This window comes from Macaca thibetana, chromosome 6, assembly GCF_024542745.1.
Source record: "Macaca thibetana thibetana isolate TM-01 chromosome 6, ASM2454274v1, whole genome shotgun sequence".
Taxonomy (NCBI): domain Eukaryota; kingdom Metazoa; phylum Chordata; class Mammalia; order Primates; family Cercopithecidae; genus Macaca; species Macaca thibetana.
The window spans coordinates 114105985-114133083 of record NC_065583.1 but is presented as its reverse complement, the minus strand read 5'-3'; the positions used below and the strand labels follow the sequence as shown (position 1 = coordinate 114133083).

Below are 27099 nucleotides of genomic sequence, written 5' to 3'. Positions count from 1 at the left end.
TAGCAGGGAGAAGAATTTACTTTGAAAATCATAAACCTTCTCTTATCAACTTCTACCTGGATGCTAACACTTCACTTCTGCAAACAATTCACTGATCAATGGACATCACACAGTGATGTGTAAGAGGGCAAGGAAGTGTAATTTCACCATATGAGCAGAAGAAAATCAGCAATATTGCTGAACAGTATCAATAACTACTCATATTCTTCTTGTACTAGAGAGGAATTCTGATTCAGAATTCAGAGAAGTCAGAGAGGAGGATGGATGTATTCAGTCTAGTTCCGTGTCGTAAATTTCTAGTTTTGTTAAACATTGAGGTAGTAACTCTTCACACTGTGGTATTAATGTAGAGAAGGTAAAGTGCTCTTCAAAAAGGTAGAAGAATCAGGCGTGGTGGCTCACACCTATAATCCCAGCAATTTGGGAGGCCGAGGTGGGTGGATCACTTGAGGTCAGGAGTTCAAGACCAGCCAGGCCAACATAGTGAAACCCCATCTCTACTAAAAATACACAGATTAGTCAGGCGTGGTGGCAGGTGCCTGTAGCCCCGCTATTCAGGAGGCTGAGGCGGAAGAATCACTTGAACTCTGGAGGTAGAGGCTGCAGTGAGCTGAGATTGCACCACAGCACTCCAGCCTGGGTGACGGAGTAACACTCTGCTTTAAAAAAAAAAAAAAAAAAAAAAAAAAGTAGAAGAAAGGTTCTATCCTCTATTTGAAAAACATTACTATTTCTTTTACTTTTTTTTGTTTGTTTGTCTGAGACGAGTTTTGCTCTTGTCGCCCAGGCTGGAGGGCAATGGCGCGATCTAGGCTCACTGCAGCCTCCATCTCCCAGGTTCAAGTGATTCTCCTGCCTCAGCCTCCCGAGTAGCTGGGATTACAGGCGTCCACCATCACGCCCAGCTAATTTTTACATTTTTAGAAGAGAAGGGGTCTCACCATGTTGTCCAGGCTGGCCTTGAACTCCTGATTTCAGGTGATCCACCCACCTCGGCCTTGCAAAGTTCTGGATTACAGGTGTGAGCCACCTTGCCTGGCCTAAGTATAGTTTTATATAAAGAAATAGTATGATATATGCATATCTCAAAGAATAAAAGACCAAATAAAAGTACAGAAACTTTCCCAATCCCTACTATTTCTTGGCTACTAGTAAGTTAACACTATCTATAATGTTGTTATTGTCCTATATTAGTTGTCAGGCAAATAGACTATTTATATACATCAAAGATCACCAAAACCTTAAAAACCCTTCTTTCTCCAGAAAATATTTTAAAACCATGTTTCTTAGCATTTTAAAGTCTTCCAGCCTAAAATTATAGGTACTCTTGCTTCCTTTTTTGGTGGATAAATTATTTTTAATGTGTTCCACTTGAAAAATAGTATGAATATATTAAAATTGTCTTACATAGTGCAACTGACCTGAAAAAAAAAAAATGGCAACCTTAAACTCTTTTGGAGAAAACTCCCTTATCAAAAAGAGTAAACTTACAAAACTTATGTTTGTAAAATCATTGTTCAAATGTTAGTAAATGCTATTATTTCCAAATCTGGTACCTGAAAATAACTTAGTTTGAAATATATAAAGCAAGTGTTAAAAGTATACAGAAAACCAAAAAAAATCCACAAACCCTTCAAACTCATTTTAACAGAAAATACAGAGTAATTATCACAAGCTACAAACACTTCTGTCCTTGATATTAGTAAATAAAAACATGCTGAGACTCAATGACTTATCTGTATTTTCATTATTGGCTTATTTATTTGTAAAGAAAACATTGTTTTATTGGGTTAATGGCTTCAGGCAAATGATTCATTCTGTGATGCATATTCTTATTTATTTGAATCAGGGTAACATGTTTTTCTCAGGTGTCTTAAAGCTCTTTACAGGTAAGTATTGAATATAAACATCTCAGAAGACAAAATAAAATTAGTAACTAAGAGTGAGATAGTTTATAGCTTGAAGATTATTCACCTTAATAGAAACTCAGGCTTTCTGAAACTTTCTGGGAATTTTATCATTCTAAAAATCAAGTGGAAGGAAATTGTTTTCTATGACATTTGCATTACATGAACAATTTTCAATCTTAAATCCATACAAATACTTTTCCTACCTAGGTCTGTTACTTGTCGATCAAATGGGCAACGGATTGCTCTTCCATGAAGAGGTAGGCGAGTGAGACAGTCATGACAGACTGTATGGCCACAAAGCAAAAGGCGAGGAACTTTGTCTCCTTGCAAAGAAAAGACGTCTTCACAAACTCCACACTCTAGCACCTAATATTTGAAAACGAAGGATGTACTCTTTAAACCATTTTAAAAGCATACATATTTTAGGTATATAAGAAAATTCACCTAATATATTGAATCAACATTGTTACTTTATTCCTCCATGAAAAAGAACTATGTAAGTTGTAAAATCTTAAATCACTTTTAAGTCATTCCATCTGACAGACCCTGCCAAAATTATATCGTAACGAAATATCTTTGAAATACTAATAGTAGTGTTAGGGGCAAAGATGCTGTAAACTAACATCTTCATTATCTTTTGAAAATTATGATTTCACTCATTACATCTGAATCTGTACAAACAATATGTAATTCTACTGAAGGCGGGTTGTTAAGCAATTTCTCTGCAACTACCTAACCCATCATTAATTTCAACACAAATAAACTATCATTAATTTCAACAAAAATAATCTAAAATATGTGCTAACAATTACCCCTATCTTTAATGATAAAGAACTTGTTAAGAAAAGACTACAACTAACTTTCATGTTTCTAGTATCTAATGTACATTAAATAATACAAAGTTAAAAAAGCAATCACCTTAAATTTCAATTCCTGTGCTCTATCAATAAATATAGCTCTGAATCAGAAATTAGTTTGTCTATCTAATTCTAGTTACAGACACATGACTTGCACAAGGCTACACAGTCAGTCAAAAGAAAGGCTATTTATCAGCATATTCTGATTCTCAAGTCCATATGTTTATGTTTTATAAATAGTCAACAAATTGTATTTATAGCAATAAAGCATTTTCAGCACTTATTTCTAAGTATATTTGTAGTGTTTCATTAATTTTTTTAAAATACCCACACTGTACTATTCAATCATACCTCAAACTCCTGTCATTCAAGACCCACTACAATCTGGTCCCTGTTCTACTGCTTCACTGCCACACTCTTCTGACCCTGTGCTCCAACTATATCCAACAGCTTATAGTTCTCAGAACATGAGAAACTGTTTCATGTTTCTTCATGCTAATACTGAGGAAAGGACTATACTTGTCCTTTGGGCCCCCAAGTACTCTGTATAAGCGTCTACCATAACACCCAAAATGCTTTAATACCTTGGTTTTCTAGTCTGTCTTTCCCTGTTGGACCAAAAAACCCTCAGGAACAGGGTATTTTAAATACCAAGTTCCTAGTGCTTACATAAAGTCTAGTAAAATAATTTAAAAACAATTAAGCTCAACATCATAAAACACACAACACAAGGTAAAAAACAGAAAACCCAAGGCAGAAATCAGACTAAATCTACTACGATTTTAAACCTAACTCTGTAATTAACTTGGACTTTGGGCTTGAGATACAAATATCTTTCACCATGAAGTGATAATTCATAATTGCTTTGTATATTATTATGGTTCAAAAGAAATTTAAATTTAGTCTTTCAATGTAAATAAGGGTTTGGGAAGAGAAAAATAAATAAAAATAAGAAACAAAAAAAATTGTTCACAGAAAAGACGATGAAAATTCTTTACATGAAAAGATGTTCAATCTAACTCATAACTAGAAAAATGCAAATTAAGGCTAGGCACGGTGGCTCATGCCTGTAATTCCAACACTTTGGGAGGCCGAGGCAAGTGGATCATCTGAGGTCAGGAGTTCGAGACCAGCCTGGACAACACGGTGAAATTCCTTCTGTAGTAAAAATACAAAAAAATTAGCCAGGCATGGTGGTGGGCGCCTGTAATCCCAGTTTACTCAGGAGGCTGAGGCAGGATAATCGATTGAGCCTGGGAGGCGGAGGCTGCACTGAGCCAAGATCACAGAGTGAGACTCGGTCTCAAAAAAATAAAGAAACAAAAAAATGCAAATCAAAGCTACATCAAAATACTTTTTTTTTCAGATTAGATCAAAAATGTTGGTAACACTTTGTTAGTGAAGGTGTGGGAAAGCAGACACTGTCATACATTACTAATTGCTATGAAATGTTTATTGAGCAATACAGCTTTTATGAAGGGCAACCTGTCAATACTTACCAAGTTTAAGTAACTCAGTAATTCTAGTTGCAGGAATTTATCCTACAAGCATATTAGACATGTGTGACAAAATCTGTATGTTAGTCCTTAAAGCATCATTTGCATTAGCAAAAAATTGGAAACAAAGTAAATACACATCAATATCAGCTTGGAAAATAAATTATGGCACATTCATAATACTATAAAACTATATAGGATAGTGAGAAAGATGACGTTTTTCATGTACACACAGAATGATTTCATATGATTAAAACAAAAATGATAAATAGAATATACTCATTTTTGCATAAAGGTGGGGAAAGAGCAAATTTTTATATTGTTGTATAAACGTACTGTCTTCCTGGAAGGATACATAGGACACCAGTAACACTGGAACATCGGTTCCCCATGAGAAAGAGAAACAGCTAGGGAACAGCTACCCATGTATAATTCTATCTATTATTCATATATACACATACTTCAATTCATCCTACATTTTTTAAAAAGGGGAAAGTTTCACGTTATCAAATCCATTTAGGTCAGGCACCGTGGCTCACACTTGTAATCACAGCACTTTGGGACACCAAGGCAAGAGGACTGCTAGAGGTCAGGAGTTCAAGACCAGCCTGGGCAACACAGTGAGACCCTGTCTCTACAAAAAAATAAAAAACTGAGGTGGGAGGATCACTTGAGCCCAGGAGGTTGAGGTTGCTATGAGCCATGATTGTGCCATTGCACTCCCACCTGGGTGACAGAATGAGAACCTGCCTCAAAAAAAAAAATTTCAATTAAATATAGAAAAAATATTCACAGGCCAGGCGCGGTGGCTTATGCCTGTAATCCCAGCACTTTGGGAGGCCGAGGTGGGTGGATCACGAGGTCAGGATATCGAGACCATCCTGGCTAACACAGTGAAACCCCATCTCTACTAAAAATACAAAAAATTAGCCGTGCACGGTGGTGGGCGCCTATAGTCCCAGCTACTTGGGAGGCTGAGGCAGGAGAATGGCATGAACCTGGGAGGTGGAGCTTGCAGTGAGCCGAGATTGTGCCACTGCACTCCAGCCTAGGCGACAGAGCAAGACTCCGACTCAAAAAAAAAAAAAATCACAATAGAATTTGATAGAAAATAAATGCAACATTTTATAAATGCTGTATTAAAACTCTAATAAATTAAATTTGTTTATAAACTCCAAAGAACCATATTAAAATTTTGTTTAGTTCATTTCAATCCTGTATCTCTGATCCCACCACTGTACAAGATTTAAAAGAATTTCCTTATGCTGTTACCGTATTTTTCAAAAAGCACTAATAAAATTCCATTGATTAGCAAACCAAACACAGGTCCGAAAATAAAGTTACTAGACTATTTTGCATCAACTTGGTAAATAATACAGCAAGAAAATATTTCCTCAGTATCTATGAATAGGAATTGTGGTTAACAGCAAAAAGCCCTAGATAGGAAAAAGCTCTTAATTTTACATTTCACAAAATGCCAAAACAGCTTCAAACTTATTACATGTAAATCAAACTGTAATCAATCAGATTATATATATATATATATATTTTTTTTTTTTTTTTGAGAAAGGGTCTCACTCTTTCTCAAAAAAAAGGGTCAGCCAGGCTGGAATGTAGTGGCCTGAGCATGGTTCACTGCAGCCTCGACCTCCCGAGCTCAAGCAATCCTCCTGCCTCAAACTCCCAAGTAGCTGGTACCACAGGCATGTGCCACCATGCCTGGCTAATTTTTTTAATTATTATTTGTAGAGGTTGGGTCTCACTATGTTGCCAAGGCTGGTCAGAAACTCCAGGGCTCAAGCAATCCTCCCACCTTAGCCTCTCAAAGTGCTGAGATTAAAGGTGTGAGCCACTGTGCCCAGCCTCAGACTAAATTTTAAAAGGCCTAAGAAGACTCACTAAGCAAAAGAAACTGTGATACATTTTTACATGTCAGTTATTTCAAAATATCAGATTTTTTATTTTTTATTTTTCAGATGGAGTCTCACTCTGTCACCCAGGCTGGAATGCAGTAGCACAATCTCGGCTCACTGCAACCTCCCCCTCCTGGGTTCAAGTGATTCTCCTGATCAGCCTCCTGAGTAACTGGGATTAACAGGCCCACACCACAATGCCTGGCTACTTTTTGTATTATTAGTAGAGACAGGGTTTGGCCATGCTGGCCAGGCTAGTCTCGAACTCCTGACCTCAAGTGATCAGCCCACTTCGGCCTCCCAAAGTGCTTCCCAGGCACTTTGTGCTTTACAGACGTGTGCCACCGCGCCTAGCCATATCAGATTTTTATGTTACTGGTTTCTCTAATGATAAAAACCATGTAATTATCAACTTGTTCACAAGCACAAGGCCATTTTACACAGTATTAGCATTATATACTTCAATTTTTACCTTCCAATAAATACTTATTGCTTTCATCTATACAAATGACAGTAAGGTTTTTTTCAGTTTATACCCCTATAGCTACTACAAATTATGGCATGAAGATTTTGTCAGAAAGGACTATTTTATTGCACAGTTCAGGAACATTTTACATGTTAAGATGAAAATGAACAAGGTGAGCCTCTGATGTATCAAATTCTGTGCTGTAACAAACTGGAGTTACATCAGGCTTTGGTACACTTTTGAGACTATAAGGCAAACAGCGTAACAACAAAATAGATACTGCAATGATACCCCTTCCAATTATGAAATAAAACTTAAACTTCAAGTTAATTCACAAAGTACTCTGCAAGTATTCTCTACTTAGCAAAAGCACAATTCAATAAATAAAATCTCAATCACACAACATGCCTAATAACGAGGGCTCTTTTGCGTATCAGATATGCTGTGCACCTGTAGAATAACTTCATTACTACCTAAAGGTCATCTGAATCAACGACCACCAATACTGACTGATACTAAATTGTGGGAAGAAATGTCTCACTTGCTGTCATACAAAACCAACATTAACTGAATAATCGTAGGTGTCTATTTTTCAAGACGTTAAAAGAACTTCATATATTATCCTGTTCGGTAATTCTTAACCCTGGTTACATATTAAAATAACTTATGGGCATTCCTAAAATCTACTGATGTTGTCAACCTCATCAGAACTGGAGGAGGAGTGCATCAGTAGTGTACTAAAAATCTTCAGTGATCCTAATATGTAGCCAGGAATGAGAATTTTCAATCTCTTAGATTAGAGATGCTCCCGAAGGTTACTCTATAAAACCAATGAGATCAGTTATCCCCTCCAGATCTCTCCGTGCACAAGTGTGGAAGGGAAAAATGACTGCCACATATTTCAAATGATTTTTTAGCAAATTCATTCTGGAGCATTTATACATGGTAGAATCTCAAACTTCAAGCATAAGGAAATTCATTAACTCTATCGTTAACGCCCAGCTATGACGATGTTGCAGACTTCTGAAAAGTGTTAATAGACTGTACTACTAACAGGAGAGAGGGCAGCTCAGCCAGTAACAGATGTCTCATTACAGACGCAGTACAATAGGGAAAAGCATAGGCTTTAAAGCCGGTTAACCCGGGGCTCTGCCACACACTGTGTTTACCTAAACCTGGATTTCCTCCCTGTAAAATGGGAATTAACATCTACTTCATAAGTAGATATTAACGAGCTAAAACACCTAACGTAGTACGTAGTTACGATGACGATGGGCCAATTTATAATACTAAGCTAACTAATGCCTGTTGAGTTTAATTAAAAGCAGAGGACCTGGAGAAAAGACCGGTCTAGGTCACTGGACCGCAAGCTCCTTTTCATAAATGTTCCGATTATGACATGTCATGAGCAGAAGACCAGGCAACTTCAGGCCATAGGAGAGAAAGGATGCAGAGGAGAGGACAAGACTTGTAAAGCCAAAAGGGGCCCAGAGGCCGCGCATCCCACCCATCGAAGCCTGGGCCGTGGCGATGCAGCCAGGTCTCCAGGATGAACCGAAGGGAGGCCAATGGTGGAGAACAGAGCACGCAAGGTCCCTCACCTTCACTACAGCTGTCCCCCGGCTGCCCTGCCGGCCACTGTCTACTCCCGCTCCAAGCTTGTTTACAACCAGAGTAGCCATCCTCGTAGGAGTAGCGCCACAGATGCAGCCTTCAGAGTCCTCAACTGAGAGGCGGGGTTAAGCCACCTACCCAGAGGCCTCTGCGCACGCCACCGGCGCACAGGCGCAGTAGGACACAGGGCGCCGCTTAGCCGACTCTTACTCCTCCTCCCTGCAGTCGTGGGGTACTTCGTTGCACAGCCTCGCGCATGGGCACTTTTGTTATTTTTCATTACGTAGTCTGCAACTGCTGGAGGAAAGACAAGGGAAAAAAAAAAAAGAAGGGATAAAACAGAATTAAAGTTTTGGGGTGAAACTCCAGCTCCTTTAATGATTTTTCCTCTCGAATCGCAAACCAACCAGGGTGTAAACTGAGGGCGGTGAAGGGATACGGGCATCTCCCTGCATGCAACGCGATTTTCGTATAAACTACAAATCCCAGCATGCCACTCTCTCTTTTATTTATTTATTTTTTTTAAACTCCGGCAAAGTTGGCCTTTGGGAGGCGGCGTATTGTAACCGAGGGGTGGTTTCTTTTCCTGAAGTCGCGATGTGCGATAGCAGATGGAAAACAAAGTGTTTTATGCATACGTTTCTAATATAAAAGAAATGGACTTGGTGAGAAGAAGCCAGTCTGTAAAGAACACAGTAAGAAAATTTAAGGTACCACCACCGGAGAGAAGTTGAAAGTGCGTTTGACTTCTGGTCTTGCCAAACGCGAGGTTTTCCGTTTCCTTCCGGGCCAAGTTGAACCTGTCCAGCCCCCGTAGGCCGTGGGTCAAAAGTGCTGGTCAAAATGGAAGTGAATCCCCCTAAACAGGAGCACCTGCTGGCGCTGAAAGGTAAACTTTTGCGAACCTGAGTACCCGTTTTCTGTTTTCTTCCCTTCCCTATTTATCGAAGCCTTTGCCATGTAGGCCTCAGCCTTCTTAAACACCGTCAGTGCTCGCCCTCCTGCTCTGTCCTTTGGCGCCAGGCGGGAGGAAGCGATTTCGCCTGGATGCTTTTTAGGTTTACGGGCTCCTTTCTAGAATGAAATAGATACCTGGTAAATCACTCTTTCTGATCTATGCTGCTTCAGTCACGAGATTTTAGCGGCAGAAGCTGACGTCCCGCTCCTACCGTGGAGATCTCTGTGAACTAAGATGAATTACAGCGGGCATGTAAAGTGCTTTTTCCTTCTGTCTCTCGTTTCTTCCTGTGGCACTGACGAAGTTATCAGGCTTCAGTTTCCCCTGTAAAATTAGTATTGCATAACAGTAGTGCAAAGAATTTAGCAATATATAGTAATACAACATATAACTTAGATTTATTAAAAGCAAACTGCAGTTTACTTCAAAGCACTGTGTATGTGGGAAATATGTCCGAGATCTAATGTCAACTCTCATTTTTTGTACACAGCCATTTTGAGTAAGTTTGGTGATTTAATTAGATCTTTATTTAGGAAAAAACAGCAGGCTTTTTTTTTTTAGGACAATTTTTATTTTTTTTATTTTTAATGCCTATTTTCTGGAAATCTTTTTATTTGAAATATTTTCAGCTTTATTTTATTTTTTACTACAACAAATGCACTTTTTGTTTCTTGGATGCTCTAACACGGGGTTAACAATGACTTATTGAATGAGCTGAGGAAATGCTCAATAAACATTTGGGTTCAATTGAATTGCACTTATTTTACTTGTGGCATCCATTTTGAGAAACACATCCTTCCCATTATGATGTAGTCATCAGACATTCTAGAAGCTCATCAGTCTCATATAATGATGCCTGTGTTAGCGAGATTGTCTCTTACTGTGGAACTTTGTAATGTTAAGTTATACAGTGATGGGACCTCTAAGCTTAACCTGAGCAAATGATCTAGGCTAAAATGGAGACTAAAATGGATTGTTACTCGTGGAGAAGAGGGAAAAGAAGAAAAGCAACTAATTGTCATGTTCTTTATCTCGCGATCTCACTTCAAGTATGTGGAGTAAATATTAATTCTCAGAGTTTAAGCAACTTTTCCAAGATCACATAGCTAGTAAGTGATTGAGGCAGTGTTTCAACGCAAGGCCTACCTCTCTCTTTCCAAGAGTTCATGTTGCCTCCTAATGAATGAAACGGCATTCTCAGAAATAATTCCTCTACCAACTACTCTGATGGGAATTTGGAACAGTTCTATTAGCTGCTACGTGTGATTTATACAAATTAGAAGCTATTAAAAACAGTTGAATTCCAGCTGGGCGCGGTGGCTCATGCCTGTAACCCCAGCACTTTGGGAGGCTGAGGCGGGTGATCACGAGGTCAGGAGATCGAGACCATCCTGGCTAACACTGTGAAACCACGTCTCTACTAAAAATACAAAAAATTAGCCTGGCTTGGTGACAGGCGCCTGTAGTCCCAGCTACTAGGGAGGCTGAGGCAGGAGAATGGGGTGAACCCGGGAGGTGGAGCTTACAGTGACCCGAGATCGCGCCACTGCACCCTAGCCTAGGTGACAGAGCCAGAGACTCCGTCTCATAAAACAAACAAAAAGTTAAATTCCAGTGATACAGAGACTGCCACTGAGAATTTTTAGTTTTCTGTTATTCTTTGTTTTCCAAAATAAAGGATACCTAAGAAAGAATATTTCAGCAGCCTAAGCCAGGCGTGGTGGCTCACGCCTGTAATAGCACTTTGGGAGGCCGAGGCTGGCAGATCACTTGAGGTCAGTAGTTTGAGACCAGCCTGGCCAACATGGTGAAAACCCGTCTATACTAAAAATACAAAAATTAGCCAGGTATGGTGGTGGACATCTGTAATTCCAGCTACTCGGGAGACTGAGGCAGGAGAATCGCTTTAACCTAGGAGGCAGAAGCTGCAGTAAGCTGAGATTGTGCCATTGCACTCCAGCCTGGGTGACAGAGTGAGACCCTGTCTCAAAAAAAAAAAAAAAAGAATAAACAGCCTAAACTGGTAAGTGCTTTAAAATTGATAGTTTCAACTTTATTAAACCTCTTTGGTACCATCTTCTAGTTAACCCATTGTTCTAGTTGATCAACAGTTTTCACAGCATTTCAATTTACTGATGCTGGATGCCAAATGTATCAATTTAAGTGGTCATTTAGGTTCACTTTATCTTTTAATATGTAAAATGTTAAAGATAATATTTTGTTATTCTTGGTTGGGTGAGGTGGCTGATCACTTGAGTTCAAGAGTTCGAGACCAGCCTAGCCAATATTATGAAACCCCATCTCTGCTGAAAATACAAAAATGCCAGGCGTGATGGTGTGCACCAGTGGTCCCAGCTACTCAGGAGGCTGAGGCACAAGAATCACTTGAACTCTGGAGGCGAAGGTTGCTGTAAGCCAAGATCGTACCTCTGCACTCCAGCCTGGGTGACAGAGTGAGAATCTGTCTCAAAAAAAAAAAAAATTGTCTCTTGAGTATAACACTGATTGACTTTAGACAAGAGAATTACTCGATGCCATATTTTACAATGTGAAAGTGTAAGGAACAGGGAAGAAAAACATGAGTGCATTATTCTTGAAAGAATATGTGATAACATTTAGATCCGTATTTAAAATTATGGATGTTAAAGATCACAATTATTTATGAATTTGAGAGTTGTCAGATCTGTTAGTGGGCAGTATCAGTAGGTAAAAAGAATCATGAAATTATTCTTCTGACTCTAGAATCGGACAGTGATTCTATTGTGACATCATGACAAGAGTCCATACTCATGGTTATCCTAGCAGTGGGAGAACCCTCATCAAGTAATTATCTAATGATTTTGGGGGAGAAGTGATTCAACTTATTTTTTTCTGCAGTTAAGATGTGAAAAAGCCTGTTTTATGGCTCCTACAGCTTTGGGTCTGATTAGGAAGCCTAACTTGCAGATATTGGAAGGCTCTATTCTTAAGCCTATGTACCATATATCGGAATTTATTATCAGTGACTTAATTTGGGGCAACTTGAGGACTTCTGTGCTCTAAGAGAAAAAAATAGGAGTCTAGACTTCTTGTTCTCCTCCAAATTGGAATTCAAAAGCCATGGTATTAGGGTCCCCATGCTGTTTAATTGCCTGGGTTATGAGGAGAAGACAGTGTCACAAAACTGGTTCTTAGCCTGGTTAAACCATATTAGCAAAGTTAAACCATATGCATGGTTTTAGTTTTTACTGTAGAGAATGACATGAAATCATCAAATATTCTATCTATATATTTGTTTGGTGGAATCCATATAATTTTTTTTTTTAGACAGAGTCTTACCCTGTCACCCAGGCTGGAGTGCAATGGGAGTGCAGTGGTGCGATCTCAGTTCACTGCAAACCTCCACCTCCCGGGTTCAAGTGATTCTCCTGCCTTAGCCTCCCGAGTAGCTGGGATTACAGGCACAGGCCACCGCGGCCGGCTGTTTTTTGTATTTTTAGTAGAGATGGGGTTTCACCATGTTGGCCAGGCTGGTCTCAAACTCCTGACCTCGTGATCTGCCCACCTTGGCCCCCATAAAGTGCTGGGATTACAGGTGAGCCACCACACCTGGCAGATCTATATAATTTTAAGTATAAAATGATTACTTTTCTTCCAGACAGATTAGAATTTTTTTTTTTCTTTTTTTTCTTTTTAATGAGATGAAGTCTTGCTCTGTCGCCCAGGCTGAGTGGCACGATCTCAGCTCACTGCAACCTCTGGCTCTCAGGTTCAGGGTATTCTCCTGCCTCAGCTTCTCTAGTAGCTGGGACTACAGGCATGCACCACCACACTCCGCTAATTTTTTTTTTGTATTTTGAGTAGAGACAGGTTTTTACCATGTTGGATTAGAATTTACAGTGATTTTATGGTCCTCAATTTAGTTGCCTCAAATTTTTAAATATTACATTTTTTGTTAATTTTCTTCATATGAAAACAATATTTTAAGATTCATTTACTCTTTGTTTCTGCTAAAGTTTTAAGACTTATTACTTAATATAGTAATATTGATACTTCCAAGTCCTTTATATCTGTTGAGTTAAACATGTTGACTACTAGCATTTTTAGGCTGGAAGTGATTTTATAGGGCATCTAATTTAGATTCCTTATTTTGGTAAGAGAAAGAATTTTCAGGTTTGTAGATTACATTCACATTTACCAAAAGGACTTTTGTAGGCAGAATATCCCTACTATATCTTATGCTTTGCAATACTTCTACTTTAGGTCCTGTTTCCCTCTGATTTGGCAAGAGAGACAATCTTGCAATGATAAATTTACATTCTAGCTCTGAGGAGTTCAGCTAAGAAATTTTTCTCATCACTAAGAGTAACTGGATTACTGCAGAATGACTACAGAAGTAATATTACATTATCGACCATATGAGAGTGATCCCACACAACTGCCAAAAATTGTGGAAAAAGCAATTCAAGACTTTCCTACTCGTCCGCTATCAAGATTTATACCTTGGTTTCCATATGATGGGTCCAAGCTTCCACTCAGACCTAAAAGATCACCACCTGTGATTTCTCGAGAGGCAGCTGAAGATGTGAAACAGTACTTAACCATTTCAGAACATGATGCTAAGTCACACAATTATGATTGCACAGTAGATCTATTGGAGTTTCAACCTTGTTTGAAAAAGCAGCATTTAACCTCGTCACACGCATTGAAGGAACAGACTAATTCTGGAAATCTGGGTAAACAATCAGAGAAGGGAAAACAGCACAACAGGAGATCTTGGAGTATTTCCCTTCCCAGCAATAATTGTACTGAAAAAGTTTCTCCTTTGTCTAAAAAATTGCAAGATAGTTTAAAGGCACTAAATTTACACTCACTTTATAGAGCAAGGTGGACAATAGAACACACTATTTGTAACAGCCAATCTCTGGAAGACATTTGGACAAAACTCAATCAAATTATTAGGCACAATGAACTTCCATCTTGTAATGCTACAATTCAGAGGCATTTAGGCCAAATATGGGTGTTCTGTGATATTATGTATTGTGAATATGTGGGAAGTCTTCTTAAAGGAAGATTAGCTCTTTCTGGAAAAATTAATTTATTTGTGCATAAATATGGTGTTATTTTTAGTATGTAATAAATTCCACTGATTGTCAAAAAGAATATTCTGAATGAAATGAATATGGATTGAAATAGATGAAATAATTTTTACAGATTTTTAAATTTTTAGTGGCTTTTTAGAATTCCTAGGCTTGTCAATTAAGTCAAGAACTTTCTGAGTTCTACTTATTAGCAGCCTTCTTTTAAATGTGATAAATTATTGTTTACACTGAATATGAAGGTAAAAATGTTCTGTGCCTTTCGTTTTGTTACAAACTGTGATTGAATTAGTCTTATGAATTAAGTTGTATAGTTTGGATTTTGGTTAATCTCTAAAATCTAATTTTACTGTAGTTTTTTCTTTACTCACCTCAAGTGTAATTTTTTAAGAAATAAAACTCAAAACAATTCTCTTTGGAATGCTCTTTATGTGGCATGAATGTAGTTCAAAGTGGGAGACTAGTCTAGATTCATTATGATGTTTCCAAATATATGTAATAATAATTGATAGGCTGTTTTCAAACAAAGATACAAAATGTATACTTTGCCTAAAACTATAATGTATCTTTAAGACTATAAACTGTTTTGAAGGAAAGTATCAAATGTTGAATAAGGGATCAAACTATTGTCTATTTCTTCTAATACAGATAATTCAGTATATGATAGTTAGTGCTAATTATTACTTGGCTGATGATTAGAGTCATTGTAGGTTCCCCATAAGCATAATCTTGTAATTGGTTTTACACATCACCTCATAAAAATGCTCAAAGAGATTAAAACAATAAAAGTTTTGTACAAGCACGTATATTTGTTTAACATATTTAAATGCCTACTTTGCACTAGGTGCTAGGATATATTAGGGAAGGAGACAGACATGGACCTTGCCCTCATGCAGCTTACATGTCGTTACTACTATTAAACACACCAGCTCCCTAAGAAAAATAAGGGTGCACTTACTAGGAATATAGACATGTTTACCTTGAAGCACAGTGCCTGTCATGGTAGGAGCTTGGTAATGCATGGTAAATGTTCCCTTCAGAGGGATTCTTCATAGCCTGAGATGGCTGAGGTTGCTTAAAATGAAAGTCCACTGATTTTGTTTTTCTTTCTAACTTTTATTTTAGGTTCAAGGGGTACATGTGCAGATTTGTGATATGGGTAAATTGTGTGCCACAGGGGTTTGGTGTACAAATAGTTTTGTCACCCAGGTAATCAGCATCATACCCAATAGGTATTTTTTTAGTCCTCATCCCCCTGTCACCTTCCACCCTCAAATAGGCCTCAGTGTCTATTGTTCTCTTCTTTGTGTCCATGTATACTCATTGTTTATCTCTCACTTATGAGAATACGTGGTATTTGGTTTTCTGTTCCTGCGTAAATTGGCTTAGGATAATGGCCTGCAGTTGCATCTGTGTTGCTGCAAAGGCCATAATCTGAAAATATGAAGAAAAAAGTTGCTTTTAATACCAGTTTGGAATCGCTTTATTTTTAATGGAGGATCATTTTTTACCCACCATCTCATCACCTGCAAACTACAGGAATCATGAAAAACTAAGCTTTATAGGACTTTTGTTTATAATAGAAATTTGAACCTATAATAAGCAAATATGTTAGCTACACGTTTGGGTGAACTCCAGGGCACTAAAAAAAAAAATAATAATACGTTTTAGGATTCCCTTGAGACTGTATTTTCTCTTTATTCAGATTTCTTTTCTAATGAAATGAAAATAATAATGGGGAAGAAATAGAAAACACCAACTAGTACTAAAAGTGAACTTACCAGCCTGGGCAACATAGTAAAACCCCATCTCTACAAAAAATACAGAAGTTAACCAGGCATGGTAGCATGTGACAGTAGTCCCAGCCTCTTGGTGGGCAGGGGGAAGGGGTGCGTCTGAGGCAGGAGGATCACTTGAGCTCAGGAGGTCAAGACTGCAGTCATCCATGATCATACCACTGTAGTCCAACCTGGGTAACAAAGTGAGACCCTGTCTCAAAAAAAATAAGTGATTTTAGCTGTGGGAGAAACTGCCTCCTCTGTATCACTTTCAAGGGCACCTTTTTATCTGTTTTCAGGGCACTTTTTAATCTGTTTTCTTAGTTAAAAATAAGAGTGAAGGTTGGAAACACCTCCCCATATTCATCTGTAGCTGATTGATACTCTTTTTGGAATAGATTCCTACTTTGAAATACCATGGGATATTTCTGGTAAGGCATGACATTCCAGGTTTATGGCTCTAGGCTTATAATGAATAATTATTATAGAGAATTATTTTTTAACAGAGTGAAATCACCAGGGTTCAAATCTAGATTCTACCACTTATCTACTAATATAGTCCTTTGTATGCAAATTACCCTCTACAGGCATTGTCAATGCCCTATCTGTATATTGGGATTAATGTAATACCAACTTAGAGAGTACTCATGAGAATTAAATGTGTTCAGCTTGTAAAATATTTAGCATAATGCCTGGCGCTAGTAAATGCTCAGTAAATGCTAGCTATACAAAGTAACTTCAGAAATTTTAAGGGCAGCATTTGTTGAGTATTTCAAAAGCCAGCTGCTTAATATAGCAGGTTATTATTGGCCTCAGTTTCTGAAACTTACACTTTCAAAATAATGTCAGTTATTTAGGGACTTTCATGAAGTGCTCATTATTTTATTCAGGGAAGATCTGAATAGCAGAACCTACACCAAATACGGATGCTACAAAACTGAACGTAGTACATAAGAGCCTACACTTCATGGAGTTTGGAAAGGAGTCAGGGTACCATGAGAGAAACAGAATGACCTGTTAACTTTTTTTCTCAAAAAGATGACATTTAAGCTGAAACCAGAATGAGAAAGCCACTAAATTTGATATGAATACCATAGTTGGTTAATTAATAGTTGGGCGGTGCATTTTTACATATGCTAGAACGCTACTTATATTCTGAATTGACCATGTAGGTCTATAGTCTTTATAGTATTTTGGCTTTGATTTGAAGGAATATATGTATATATTTTTTTTTGAGATGGAGTCTTGCTCTGTTGCCCAGGCTAGAGTGCAGTTGGTGCCATCTTGGCTCACTGCAAGCTCTACCTCCTGGATTCACCCCATTCTCCTGCCTCAGCCTCCCGAGTAGCTGGGACTACTGGCGCCCGCCACCACGCCCGGCTAATTTTTGTTTAGTAGAGACAGAGTTTCACCATGTTAGCCAGGATGATCTCGATCTCCTGACCTCGTGATCCACCCGCCTTGGCACTCCCAAAGTGCTGGGATTATAGGCATGAGCCACCGCGCCCGGCCAGACTTGATAATGAACTAGCCCTCTGTGATTCATTTTCTGAAAATTTTTACAAGTTTTTATTATTTTTAAATTTTATGTTTTTGTTTTTATTTTGATGTGGTCAAATGACACTCTAGAAGAAACTGAAAAAGATTTTTAAAAAAATTATAGAGTGTTTACTCTCATTAGATTATATTTAATATTCTATTTCAATTTTTTTTACTTTTCTGTGGCTTAATTTTTGTTTGTTTAATTTATATTTAAAATGAATTTTTTAGTTAAATTTTATTTTTCCAGATAGCTAATAACCATTTGTCTGTGTGCCTTATAATGAAAAATCCTTTTACTAATTGATTTTTTAACTTTTAATCCCTTAATTGATTTTTTTTTTTTTTTTTTTTTTTTTGGTCAAGACGTTGTTTTTTTAAAATCTCTCTCCCAACTATTTCTTTTTCTTTTTTTTTTTTTTTTTTTTTTTTTTTTTTTTGAGATGGAGTCTTGCTCTGTCGCCTGGGCTGGAGTGCAGTGCCACGATCTCAGCTCACTGCAGCCTCTGCCTCCCGGGTTCACGCCATTCTCCTGCCTCAGCCTCCTGAGTAGCTGGGACTACAAGTGCCCGCCACCACACCCATCTAATTTTTTGTATTTTTAGTAGAGACGGGGTTTCACCGTGTTAGCCAGGATGGTCTCGATTCCCTGACCTCGTGATCTGCCCACCTCGGCCTCCAAAAGTGCTGGGATTACAGGTGTGAGCCACCGTGCCCAGCCACTCCCAGCTGTTTCTTTATATAAGTATATCCTATCTTTTTTTCGAAAAACTAATATATCGGTATGGTCTTAATAAGCCGATTAGTTGATTATGGATTTAAATATGTTATAATATATAGTAAATTCAGTTCTTCCTCTTTTTTTCCTCCGTTAATTTCCTTAGCTTATTTTCATCTATTTGTTTCTTTAGATAAACTTTAGACACATTCTATCATGTTGCAAAAATAAATCTTAGTTTTGGTTAGAATTATATAAACCTATATGTTAACTGACATTTTTATAATTTCTACACAGAATTAATATTACTTAAAGAAACACTTGGGTGGGCGTGGTGGCTCATGCCTGTAATCCCAGCACTTTGGGAGGCCAAGGTAGGCAGATCACTCGAGGTCAGGAGTTCGAGACCAGCCTGGCCAACATGGGGATACCCCGTCTCTATTAAAACTACAAAAAATAATAGTAATAACCAGGCATGGTGGTGCATTCCTGTAATCCCAACTACTTGGGAGGCTGAGGCAGGAGAATTGCTTGAACCTGGGAGGCAGAGGTTGCAGTGAGCCAAGATTGTGCCACTACACTCCAGCCTGGGTGACAGAGTAAGGCTCTGTCTCAAAACAAACCAACAAACAAAAAAACACTTAGCTTCCAATGTTAATATTTTGTTGATATTGTTTACAGCGAAGTCACTTAGACTTTTTAAAGCCTTATGCTCCTAATATTCTTTAAGCTTTAAAAATTTTATTTTCCAGTTTTTCTATAATGAATGTATATTGTATTTATATTTACTTTTTATAATTCATAAGTTGTAAATGGTTCTTATATAAGATTCTTTTGTAACATTAAAATTCTTAATAAATCACTGATACGTGATAACCTTAGGAAGTATGTAGTATTATGTTTAAGAAGTATTTAGGTTATATTTTATGTTAGTATAAAATGGATGAATATCATACACTAGACTTGAGAATATTAACCCTAAGCAGTATTAATGTTTTGTTTTCTTTTACTTTTTTACTTCACAGTGATGCGGCTGACTAAGCCTACTTTATTCACCAATATCCCAGTAACATGTGAAGAGAAAGACTTACCTGGTATGGCACATGCTTTCCTCTATTTGCACCTAGGGAAAAGTTGAAACCTGAATTGCCTACATTAACTTGGACTAAGCCTAGCCCTGTGAATTTTATGCTAACCATTTGCTGGATTCTTTGTTGCCTATTTTTGTATCATGTGAAAGGTGGCCATCTGAGTAACAGGTCTTACTTATACTCTGCAAGTCCAAATTATGTTGATATCATATGGCAATATGAGACTTACAGTTTAAGATACATTCATATTCATAATACTATTAAAATTGCCTTCATCCTCAAGTGTTGCGTCAATGTATATATTAGCATTCCCTTTGTTTAGAATTGTTGGGGCTTTCTCTAGTATATTTTCTATCTCATGACGTACATTTTTCTTTGTTTCTAAAGTGTCCATTCCCTGTGAGATCAGAATTTTTTTGACATGATTTGTTGTATTAAAATCTAGAAGTTAGACTTTTTAAATATCATTTTTGTCAAGAGGTTGTTTTTTAAAATATCTCTCCTAGTTCTTTATGTAAGAAAAAGTTATTTAAAAGGTAGATGTTAGAATTTTATGTTTTTCTCTTCATTCAGGAGATCTCTTTAACCAACTGATGAGAGATGATCCGTCAACTGTTAATGGTGCAGAAGTTTTAATGTTGGGAGAAATGCTGACTTTACCACAAAATTTTGGGTAAGAATGACATATTCACATAAGAAACCTTGTAAAGCCTACAAATTATGTTTTCAAAAAAGAACTATGGGATGGGGAAACGCTCATGATACATTTCCTTTTTTTTTTTTTTTTTTTTTTTTTTTTTCTGAGATGGAGTCTCGCACTGTTGCCCAGGCTGGAGTGCAGTGGTGCCATCTCTGCTTAGTGTAGCCTCCACCCACTGGGTTCAAGCCATTCTCCTGCCTCAGCCTCCCCAGTAGCTAGGACTACAGGTGCACACACTGCCCTGGCTAATTTTTGTGTTTTTAGTAGAGACCGTGTTTCGCTATGTTAGCCAGGCTGACCTTGAACTCCTGATCTCAGGTGATCCACCCACCTCAGCCTCCCAAAGTGCTGGGATTACAGGCGTGAGCCACCACGCCTAGCACATGATACATTTGAGGGGCAAAAAGATTATTAAAAAATCATACTATGTGATTATGGCTTTCTGTTTTTTTAAAAAAAAGATATATACCAAAATAAAATGTTAATAGTGGTTCCTAGGATAATAGAATTTTTACTTTCTTCTTTAGATCTTACTATATTTTTAATGGCCATATACTCTTTTAACTACTAATGTAAATGTCTTTTTCAGAAGCCACTCTGTTTTTTGCCTCATAGTCCTCTCCCAAAATGAGTTATCAGACTTGTCAGCTAATTAGGAACTCTAAATTTATTTCTTCTGTTATTCTTAGCTGTATTATTATTCTAGATTAATAATAAGGTAGAAGCCTCTGGTTCCACTCTGTAACAGACAGAATTTGAGACAGAAGGAAATTTTACAGATTGTTTTTATAGTTTTACAGAATGTGGTCATTGACTAGCATCTTGAAAAACTGTAAAAAATATAAAACTATGTAAGATAAAACCACTGGTGATTTTTATTCAGATAACTTAGGAAATAAAATAAATTGGTAAAAATACCCCAATATCAATAACTTAGAGCTCTTCTAGATTCAGGGAATAAGTTATTGCAAGAATAGAAACTTGGCTTTCTCTAACCTATTCAAATACAAATCCTGACTTTAGCATAGATCTAATTTCAGTGAGTATTATCTCTAGTGAGGCTGGCATTTTGTACAGTAAAGGCCAAATATATCATGTTTTATAGATTACATCCATATTTTGATTTGCACTAGGTAATGAATGAGTGGCCTAGTGTGAACAAAGGAATGTTGAAACAATATTTCACCAGATTTCTATCCTTTAGTAAATGTTTCTCCATTTGAAGTCCTTAGTGATTCTCACACAGAATATCTAATGTAAAACCTGAATGGGGCCAGATGCGGTGGCTCATGCCTGTAATCCCAGCACTCTGAGAGGCCGAGGCGAGCGGATCATAAAGTCAGGAGATCGAGACCATCATGACTAACACGGTGAAACCCCATCTCTACCAAACATACAAAAAATTAGCTGGGCATGGTGGCAGGCACCTGTAGTCTCAGCTACTCGGGAGGCTGAGGCAGGAGAATGGGATGAACCTGGGAGATGGAGCTTGCAGTGAGCCAAGATCGCGCCACTGCACTCCAGCCTGGACAACAGAGCGAGACTCAGTCTCAAAAAAAAAAAAAAAAGAAACGTGAATGGATTTCTGCCTAAATAAATACTTGTTTTATTTTACAGGAATATATTTTTGGGAGAGACCTTTTCCAGTTATATCAGCGTTCATAATGATAGCAATCAAGTTGTAAAAGACATATTGGTAAAAGTAAGTAACATTCTTACTTGGGATGTATTTTACTGTTTAACAAAGGTTTTTTTTAGGCCGGGCATGGTGGCTCATACCTGTAATCCCAGCAGTTTAGGAGGCTGAGGCAAGTGGATCACCTGAGGTCAGAAGTTCAAGACCAGCCTGGCCAACGTGGTGAAACCCCATCTCTACTAAAAATACAAAAATGAGCTGGGTGTGGTGGTGCACACCTGCAGTCCCAGCTACTTGGCAGGCTAAGGCAGGAGAGGCTAAGGCTTGAACCCAGGAGGTGAAGGTTGCAGTGAGCCAAGATCATGCCACTGCACTCCAGCCTGGGTGACAGAGTTAGACTCCATCTCAAATAAAAAAAAAAGAAAGAAAAAGAAAAAAGGTTTTTTTATATCTATTATGTTGTTGGCACTTCATTAAATGCATGTTTGATACAATAATTTTTAATTGTCATTAACAAGCACTAATGAATGCCTAAAGTTATAAAGTATTATGCTAGGCATGAAACCATTTTTCCTATTCAACAAGGTTTGTGATTGCTTGGGTGAGAAAATGTACTAGTCAAAGGTAAACAGCAGTTTAGCATTTGTTAATGTATGTCATAAACATAGAGGAGGAAAGATCACTGGAGATTATATCAATCAGGAAGGTTTTTTAGGGGAGAGGGAAAGCGAAGAGGATCTTGAAAGAATGGAAGAATACAGATAACAAGGCAAGGGAGACATGGTAATCAGAGGCAGAGACATAGCGATACACATGTGTTCTTTTAACAGCGACCATATTTCACTTGGTAAGAGGAGGTAAGGTGGTACAGAGGAATAGTAGCTGTATTAGTCTATTTTCATGCTGCTGATAAAGTCATACCCAAGACTGGGCAATTTACCAAAGAAAGAGGTTTAATGGACTTACAGTTCCATGTGACTGGGGACAATCATGGCGGAAGGCAAGGAGGAGCAAGTCATGTCTCACGTGGATGGCAGCGGGCAAAGAGAGAGAGCTTGTGCGGGGAAACTCCCATTTTTCAAACCATCAGATCTCAGCCTGTCGTAGTGACTCATGCCTGTAATCCCAGCACTTTGGGAGGCTGAGGTGGGCGGATCACTTGAGGTCAGGAGTTCAAGACCATCCTGCCCAATGTGGTGAAACACCATTTCTACTAAAAATACAAAAATTAGCCAGGACGGTTGGCGTGTGCCTGTAATCCCAGCTACCTGGGAAGCTGAGGCAGTAGGATCACTTGAACCTGGGAGACTGAGGTTGCAGTCAGCCAAGACTGTGCCACTGCACTCCTGGCTGACTGGGTGACAGAGCAATACTCCATCCCCCCAAAAATAAAAATAAATAAAACCATCAGATCTCATGAGACTTATTGACTGTCATGAGAATAGCACAGGAAAGACCCACCCCCATGATTCAGTTATCTCCCACTAGGCCCCTCCCACAATACATGGGAATTACAGGAGCTACAAGATGAGATTTGGGTGGGGTCACAGAGCCAAACCATATCAGTAGCCATACAGTAGAGCATCTTGAAAGCAGGCTAAGGTTTTATTTAACCTTTCTTGAAAAATTATTTTTTAAAACAGACAAAAAATTAATTAATTAAAGTAAAAAAACCAGGCCCAGCACAGTGGCTTATACCTGGAATCCCAACAATTTGGGAGGCTCTGGCAGAAGGATTGCTTGAGGCCAGGAGTTCAAGACCAGCCTGGGAAACATAACAAGACCCCCCATCTCTACAAACAATTTAAAAAGTAGTTGAGCATGCTGGCACACATCATTGGTCCCAGCTACTTATGAAGCTGAAGCGGGAGGATTGTTTAAACCCAGGAGTTTGAGGCTGCAGTGAGTTTTGCCTGGGCACTCCAGCATGCACTACAGAACAAGACCCTGTCTCTGAAAAAAATTAAATAAAAAACAGCAGGCAGTTAGCTTTTGAGCACTCTTTGTGTTGGAAAGACTGATATGAGCACATTGTATGGGATGCTTTGTAGAAAATGGAACAGTTAGAAGACCCTTGAAATAGTGTAGATATTAAAAGATAGAATATGCTAACTCAGCTAACAACTTGAAATTTCTTCAAAAGAATAAGTGCGAAAAGAAGGTGAAAATTCACAGTATGTGGGGAAGAAGTTGTAAAACCTGTCTTAGAGTGATGAGTTCAGGTAATTGGAGTATTGCCAGAAAGGACCTCTAATTAGAATGAGTTTGAAAATGATCATAGAGTTTTAAAGTTAACAAGGATGTTAGAGAACAGACTCAACTTCCAGAAACTGGATGCAAATTTGTGCATACACGTACATATGTTTATCATATATAGATGGAGTCTCTGCCTTTCATTAAATTAGGGGTTGACAAACTATAGCCTAAAGACCGAATTTCATCCATTGTCTGTTTTTATAAGGCTTTTGAACTAAGAATGGTTTTCACGTTTTCAAATTATTGAAAATAATATTTTGTGACATGTGAAAATTACATGAAATTCAAATTTCAGGCCAGGTGTGGTGGCTCATGCCTATAATCCCAGTGCTTTGGGATCCAAGGCAGGAAGATTGCTTCAGGCTAAGAGTTGGAGCCCAACCTACACAGCATTGCAAGGCACCGCCTCTGCAAACAAACCAACAAAAAAGAAATTCAAATGTTAGTGTTCATAAATAAAGTTTTATTGACACACAGCCATACTCATTTGTTTATGTATTATCTGTGGCTGATTTCCAGCTACCACAGCAGTTGTATAGTTGAAACATAGATTGTATGGCCTCCGAAATCTAAAATATTTGCTAATGACTTCAGAGAAAAAGTTTGCCAACCTCTGCATTCGATTGTTAAAAGATCTGATTTTCAAAAGTTTGAGAACATAACTTTTGTCTTTCCACGTTGTAAATACTGAATTTCTTGGCAATTCAGTAAATACTGGCAATTCAGTAAATTCAGTAAATGTTGAATTTATTTTTATAAGATAGATTAATAAAATAGCAAAGGCATATACTTTAAGATGTCAGTACTATTATAAAGATCAAAGAATACAGTAGTATGCATGTTCTAAAACATGATTTTATATTTCATGCCTTTATTCACTTTTATAATAATAATTAGTAGTACTGTGCAGTACTCACCAGGGGTCTTCTTAGGCTCAACTAGACATTCAGACTCATGATATATAAAACGCTATTTTTCTTTTTACTTTTTTTTGAGACAGTCTCTAGTTCATCTAGTTCTGTCACCCAAGCTGGAGTGCAGTAGCATGATCATAGCTCACTGTAGCCTCAAACTCACGGGCTCAAGGGATCCTACTGCCTTAGCCTTCTGAGTAACTGGGACTGCAGGGTTGTGACACTATCCCTGTCTAATTTTTTAATAGTTTTTAGAGACAAGGTCTCGCTATGTTGCTCAAGCAGGTCTTGAACTCCTGAACTCAAGCAATCCTCCCGCCTCAGCCTCCCAAAGTGCTGGGATTACACATGTGAGTTACCGCACCTGGCCAGATAAGCTAATTGTGACATCAGAATCACTTAAGAGGATATAGGTCGTGAAGCACAGAATGATATTGACCTGTATTTGTGTGAGTGTTGTCTTTTGATCAGGTTTTAGGTGTCAGTATTATGGTTGCTTAATTATGGTTGCTTAATAAAAGATTTCGAACATTTTTCCAATATTTTCGGTGCTTTGCAACAATATGTGCATCAGGCTAAACTTAGTGGCTCATGGCTGTAATCCAGCACTTTGGGAGACCAAGGCAGGAGGAGCCCTTGAATCCAGGAGGCTCCCCAGGACTCACCTGGGGAATATAATGATCAAAGTCTCTACAAAAAAAAAAATTTAAAAATTCTCTGGCCATCGTGGCACATACTTGTATTCCTAGCTACTTGGGAGGCTGAGGCAGGAGGATCACTTGAACTCATGAATTTGAGGCTGCAGTAAGCTATGATTATGCCACTGCATTCTAGCCTGGATGACAGGGCAATACCCTGTCTGAGAAAACAAAACAAAACAAAACAAATACAGAGAACTGTGGATCATTTAGATTATCTATTCTTTGAAGGATTTATAGAATTCCCTGCAAAATCATATGAGCTAGTTCTTTTCTTTTTTAAAATGGGGAAACTCCCTGATAACATTTTTTCTTTTTTTTTTCCCTATGGATACTAGTATGTTTAAGCAGTTCACCTCTAAGGGTGTCAGTTTTGTTAAGCTGTTTTTTTCTAGGAAATAATCCATTTCATTTCATATAGATTTTCACATTTATCTGCATAGAAGTCTGTAAAGTAGGCTCTTAAAATTGTCTTCTGTTGGCTGGGTGCAGTGGCTCATGCCTGTAATCCCAGCACTTTGGGAGGCCGAGGCAGGTGGATCATCTGAGGTCAGGAGTTTGAGACCAGCCTGGCCAAAATGGTGAAACCTCATCTCTACTAAAAATACAAAAATTAGCGGGGCGTGGTCACAGGCGCCTGTAATCCTAGCTTAGAATCGCTTGAACTCAGGAGGTGGAGATTGCGGTGAGCCGAGATCACACCACTGTACTCCAGCCTGGGCGACAGAGTGAGACTCCATCTAAAAAAAAACAAAAAAAAAATTTCTTCTGTTGCAATATTTTCCCCTGGTCATTTCTTAGGTTTGATTTTTTCTTGATTAAGTTAGCTAGCTCTTGGTTTGTGTATTTTAACTTCAAAAAAAAAAAAATCCAAGACTTAAAAAATTATTGTATCCAATTCACTATTAATTTGTGCTTTTATTTCTTTTATTATGCTTCTGTTTATTTACTTTATTTTTCTACCATTTTTGAGCTAGGAATTTTATTATTTTATTTTGATTCTTTGATTTATATTGATAAAAGTTAATTTTCCTGTGATTCACTGCTTTTTATATCCTGAAGATTCAAATGCATAGCATTTTTATTCTCAATACTTTTGATTTTAAGAGGTGAGGTTTCACTCTATTGCCCAGGCTGGTGCAATCATAGTTCACTGTAGCCTTCACGTCCAAGGCTCAAGCAACCCTCCCATCTTAGCCTCCTGAGTTGCTGTAACTGCAGTTGCATACCACCACACCTGGCTAATTATTTTTTATTTTTTAGAGACAGCATCTCACTCTGTTGCCCAACGTAGTGAGACCAAATTAAAAAATAAATTAAAAATTAAAAATTGATGGTGGAAGGAAGAGCTGATGCCTACTGTACAATGATAAAAGAGGTAGTAACAGTGTTGAACATCCCAAACACCATTCTTACATTAAGACGAGATAATAAGTGTGAAAATACTTTGCAGAATTGCCCAAATTAAAAACCTTTT

At 38.0% G+C, this 27099-nt stretch overlaps 3 protein-coding genes across 9 annotated transcripts in view; 2 read left to right on the top strand and 1 right to left on the bottom strand.

Moving 5' to 3' along the window:
- The window catches only part of TRIM23 (tripartite motif containing 23), a 34400-nt gene extending 25645 nt beyond the window's left edge, over positions 1-8755 (bottom strand). For both annotated transcript variants that reach the window (XM_050793761.1, XM_050793762.1), the window contains exons 1-2: positions 8244-8755; positions 2114-2276 (exon numbers count right to left, since the gene is read on the bottom strand). In XM_050793761.1, the coding sequence (XP_050649718.1) occupies positions 2114-2276; positions 8244-8324 (244 nt within the window). In that variant the 5' untranslated portion in view covers positions 8325-8755. The remainder of the gene's footprint in view (positions 1-2113; positions 2277-8243) is intronic.
- A 6-nt stretch (positions 8756-8761) lies between these two features.
- Positions 8762-27099, top strand: part of TRAPPC13 (trafficking protein particle complex subunit 13) — a 40095-nt gene continuing 21757 nt past the window's right edge. For 5 of the 6 annotated variants that reach the window (XM_050793771.1, XM_050793770.1, XM_050793769.1 and 2 more), the window contains exons 1-4: positions 8762-9145; positions 19353-19421; positions 19992-20091; positions 21736-21820. In XM_050793771.1, the coding sequence (XP_050649728.1) occupies positions 9100-9145; positions 19353-19421; positions 19992-20091; positions 21736-21820 (300 nt within the window). In that variant the 5' untranslated portion in view covers positions 8762-9099. Of the gene's footprint in view, positions 9146-10172; positions 10264-19352; positions 19422-19991; positions 20092-21735; positions 21821-27099 lie in introns of those variants that run through there. The other variant, XM_050793772.1, reaches the window with a different exon arrangement.
- SHLD3 (shieldin complex subunit 3) lies at positions 10166-15098 on the top strand. The gene is made up of 2 exons (XM_050793788.1): positions 10166-10263; positions 13457-15098. Exon 2 carries the CDS (start codon positions 13578-13580, stop codon positions 14328-14330), a length of 753 nt encoding a protein of 250 aa, XP_050649745.1. The 5' UTR covers positions 10166-10263; positions 13457-13577; the 3' UTR covers positions 14331-15098.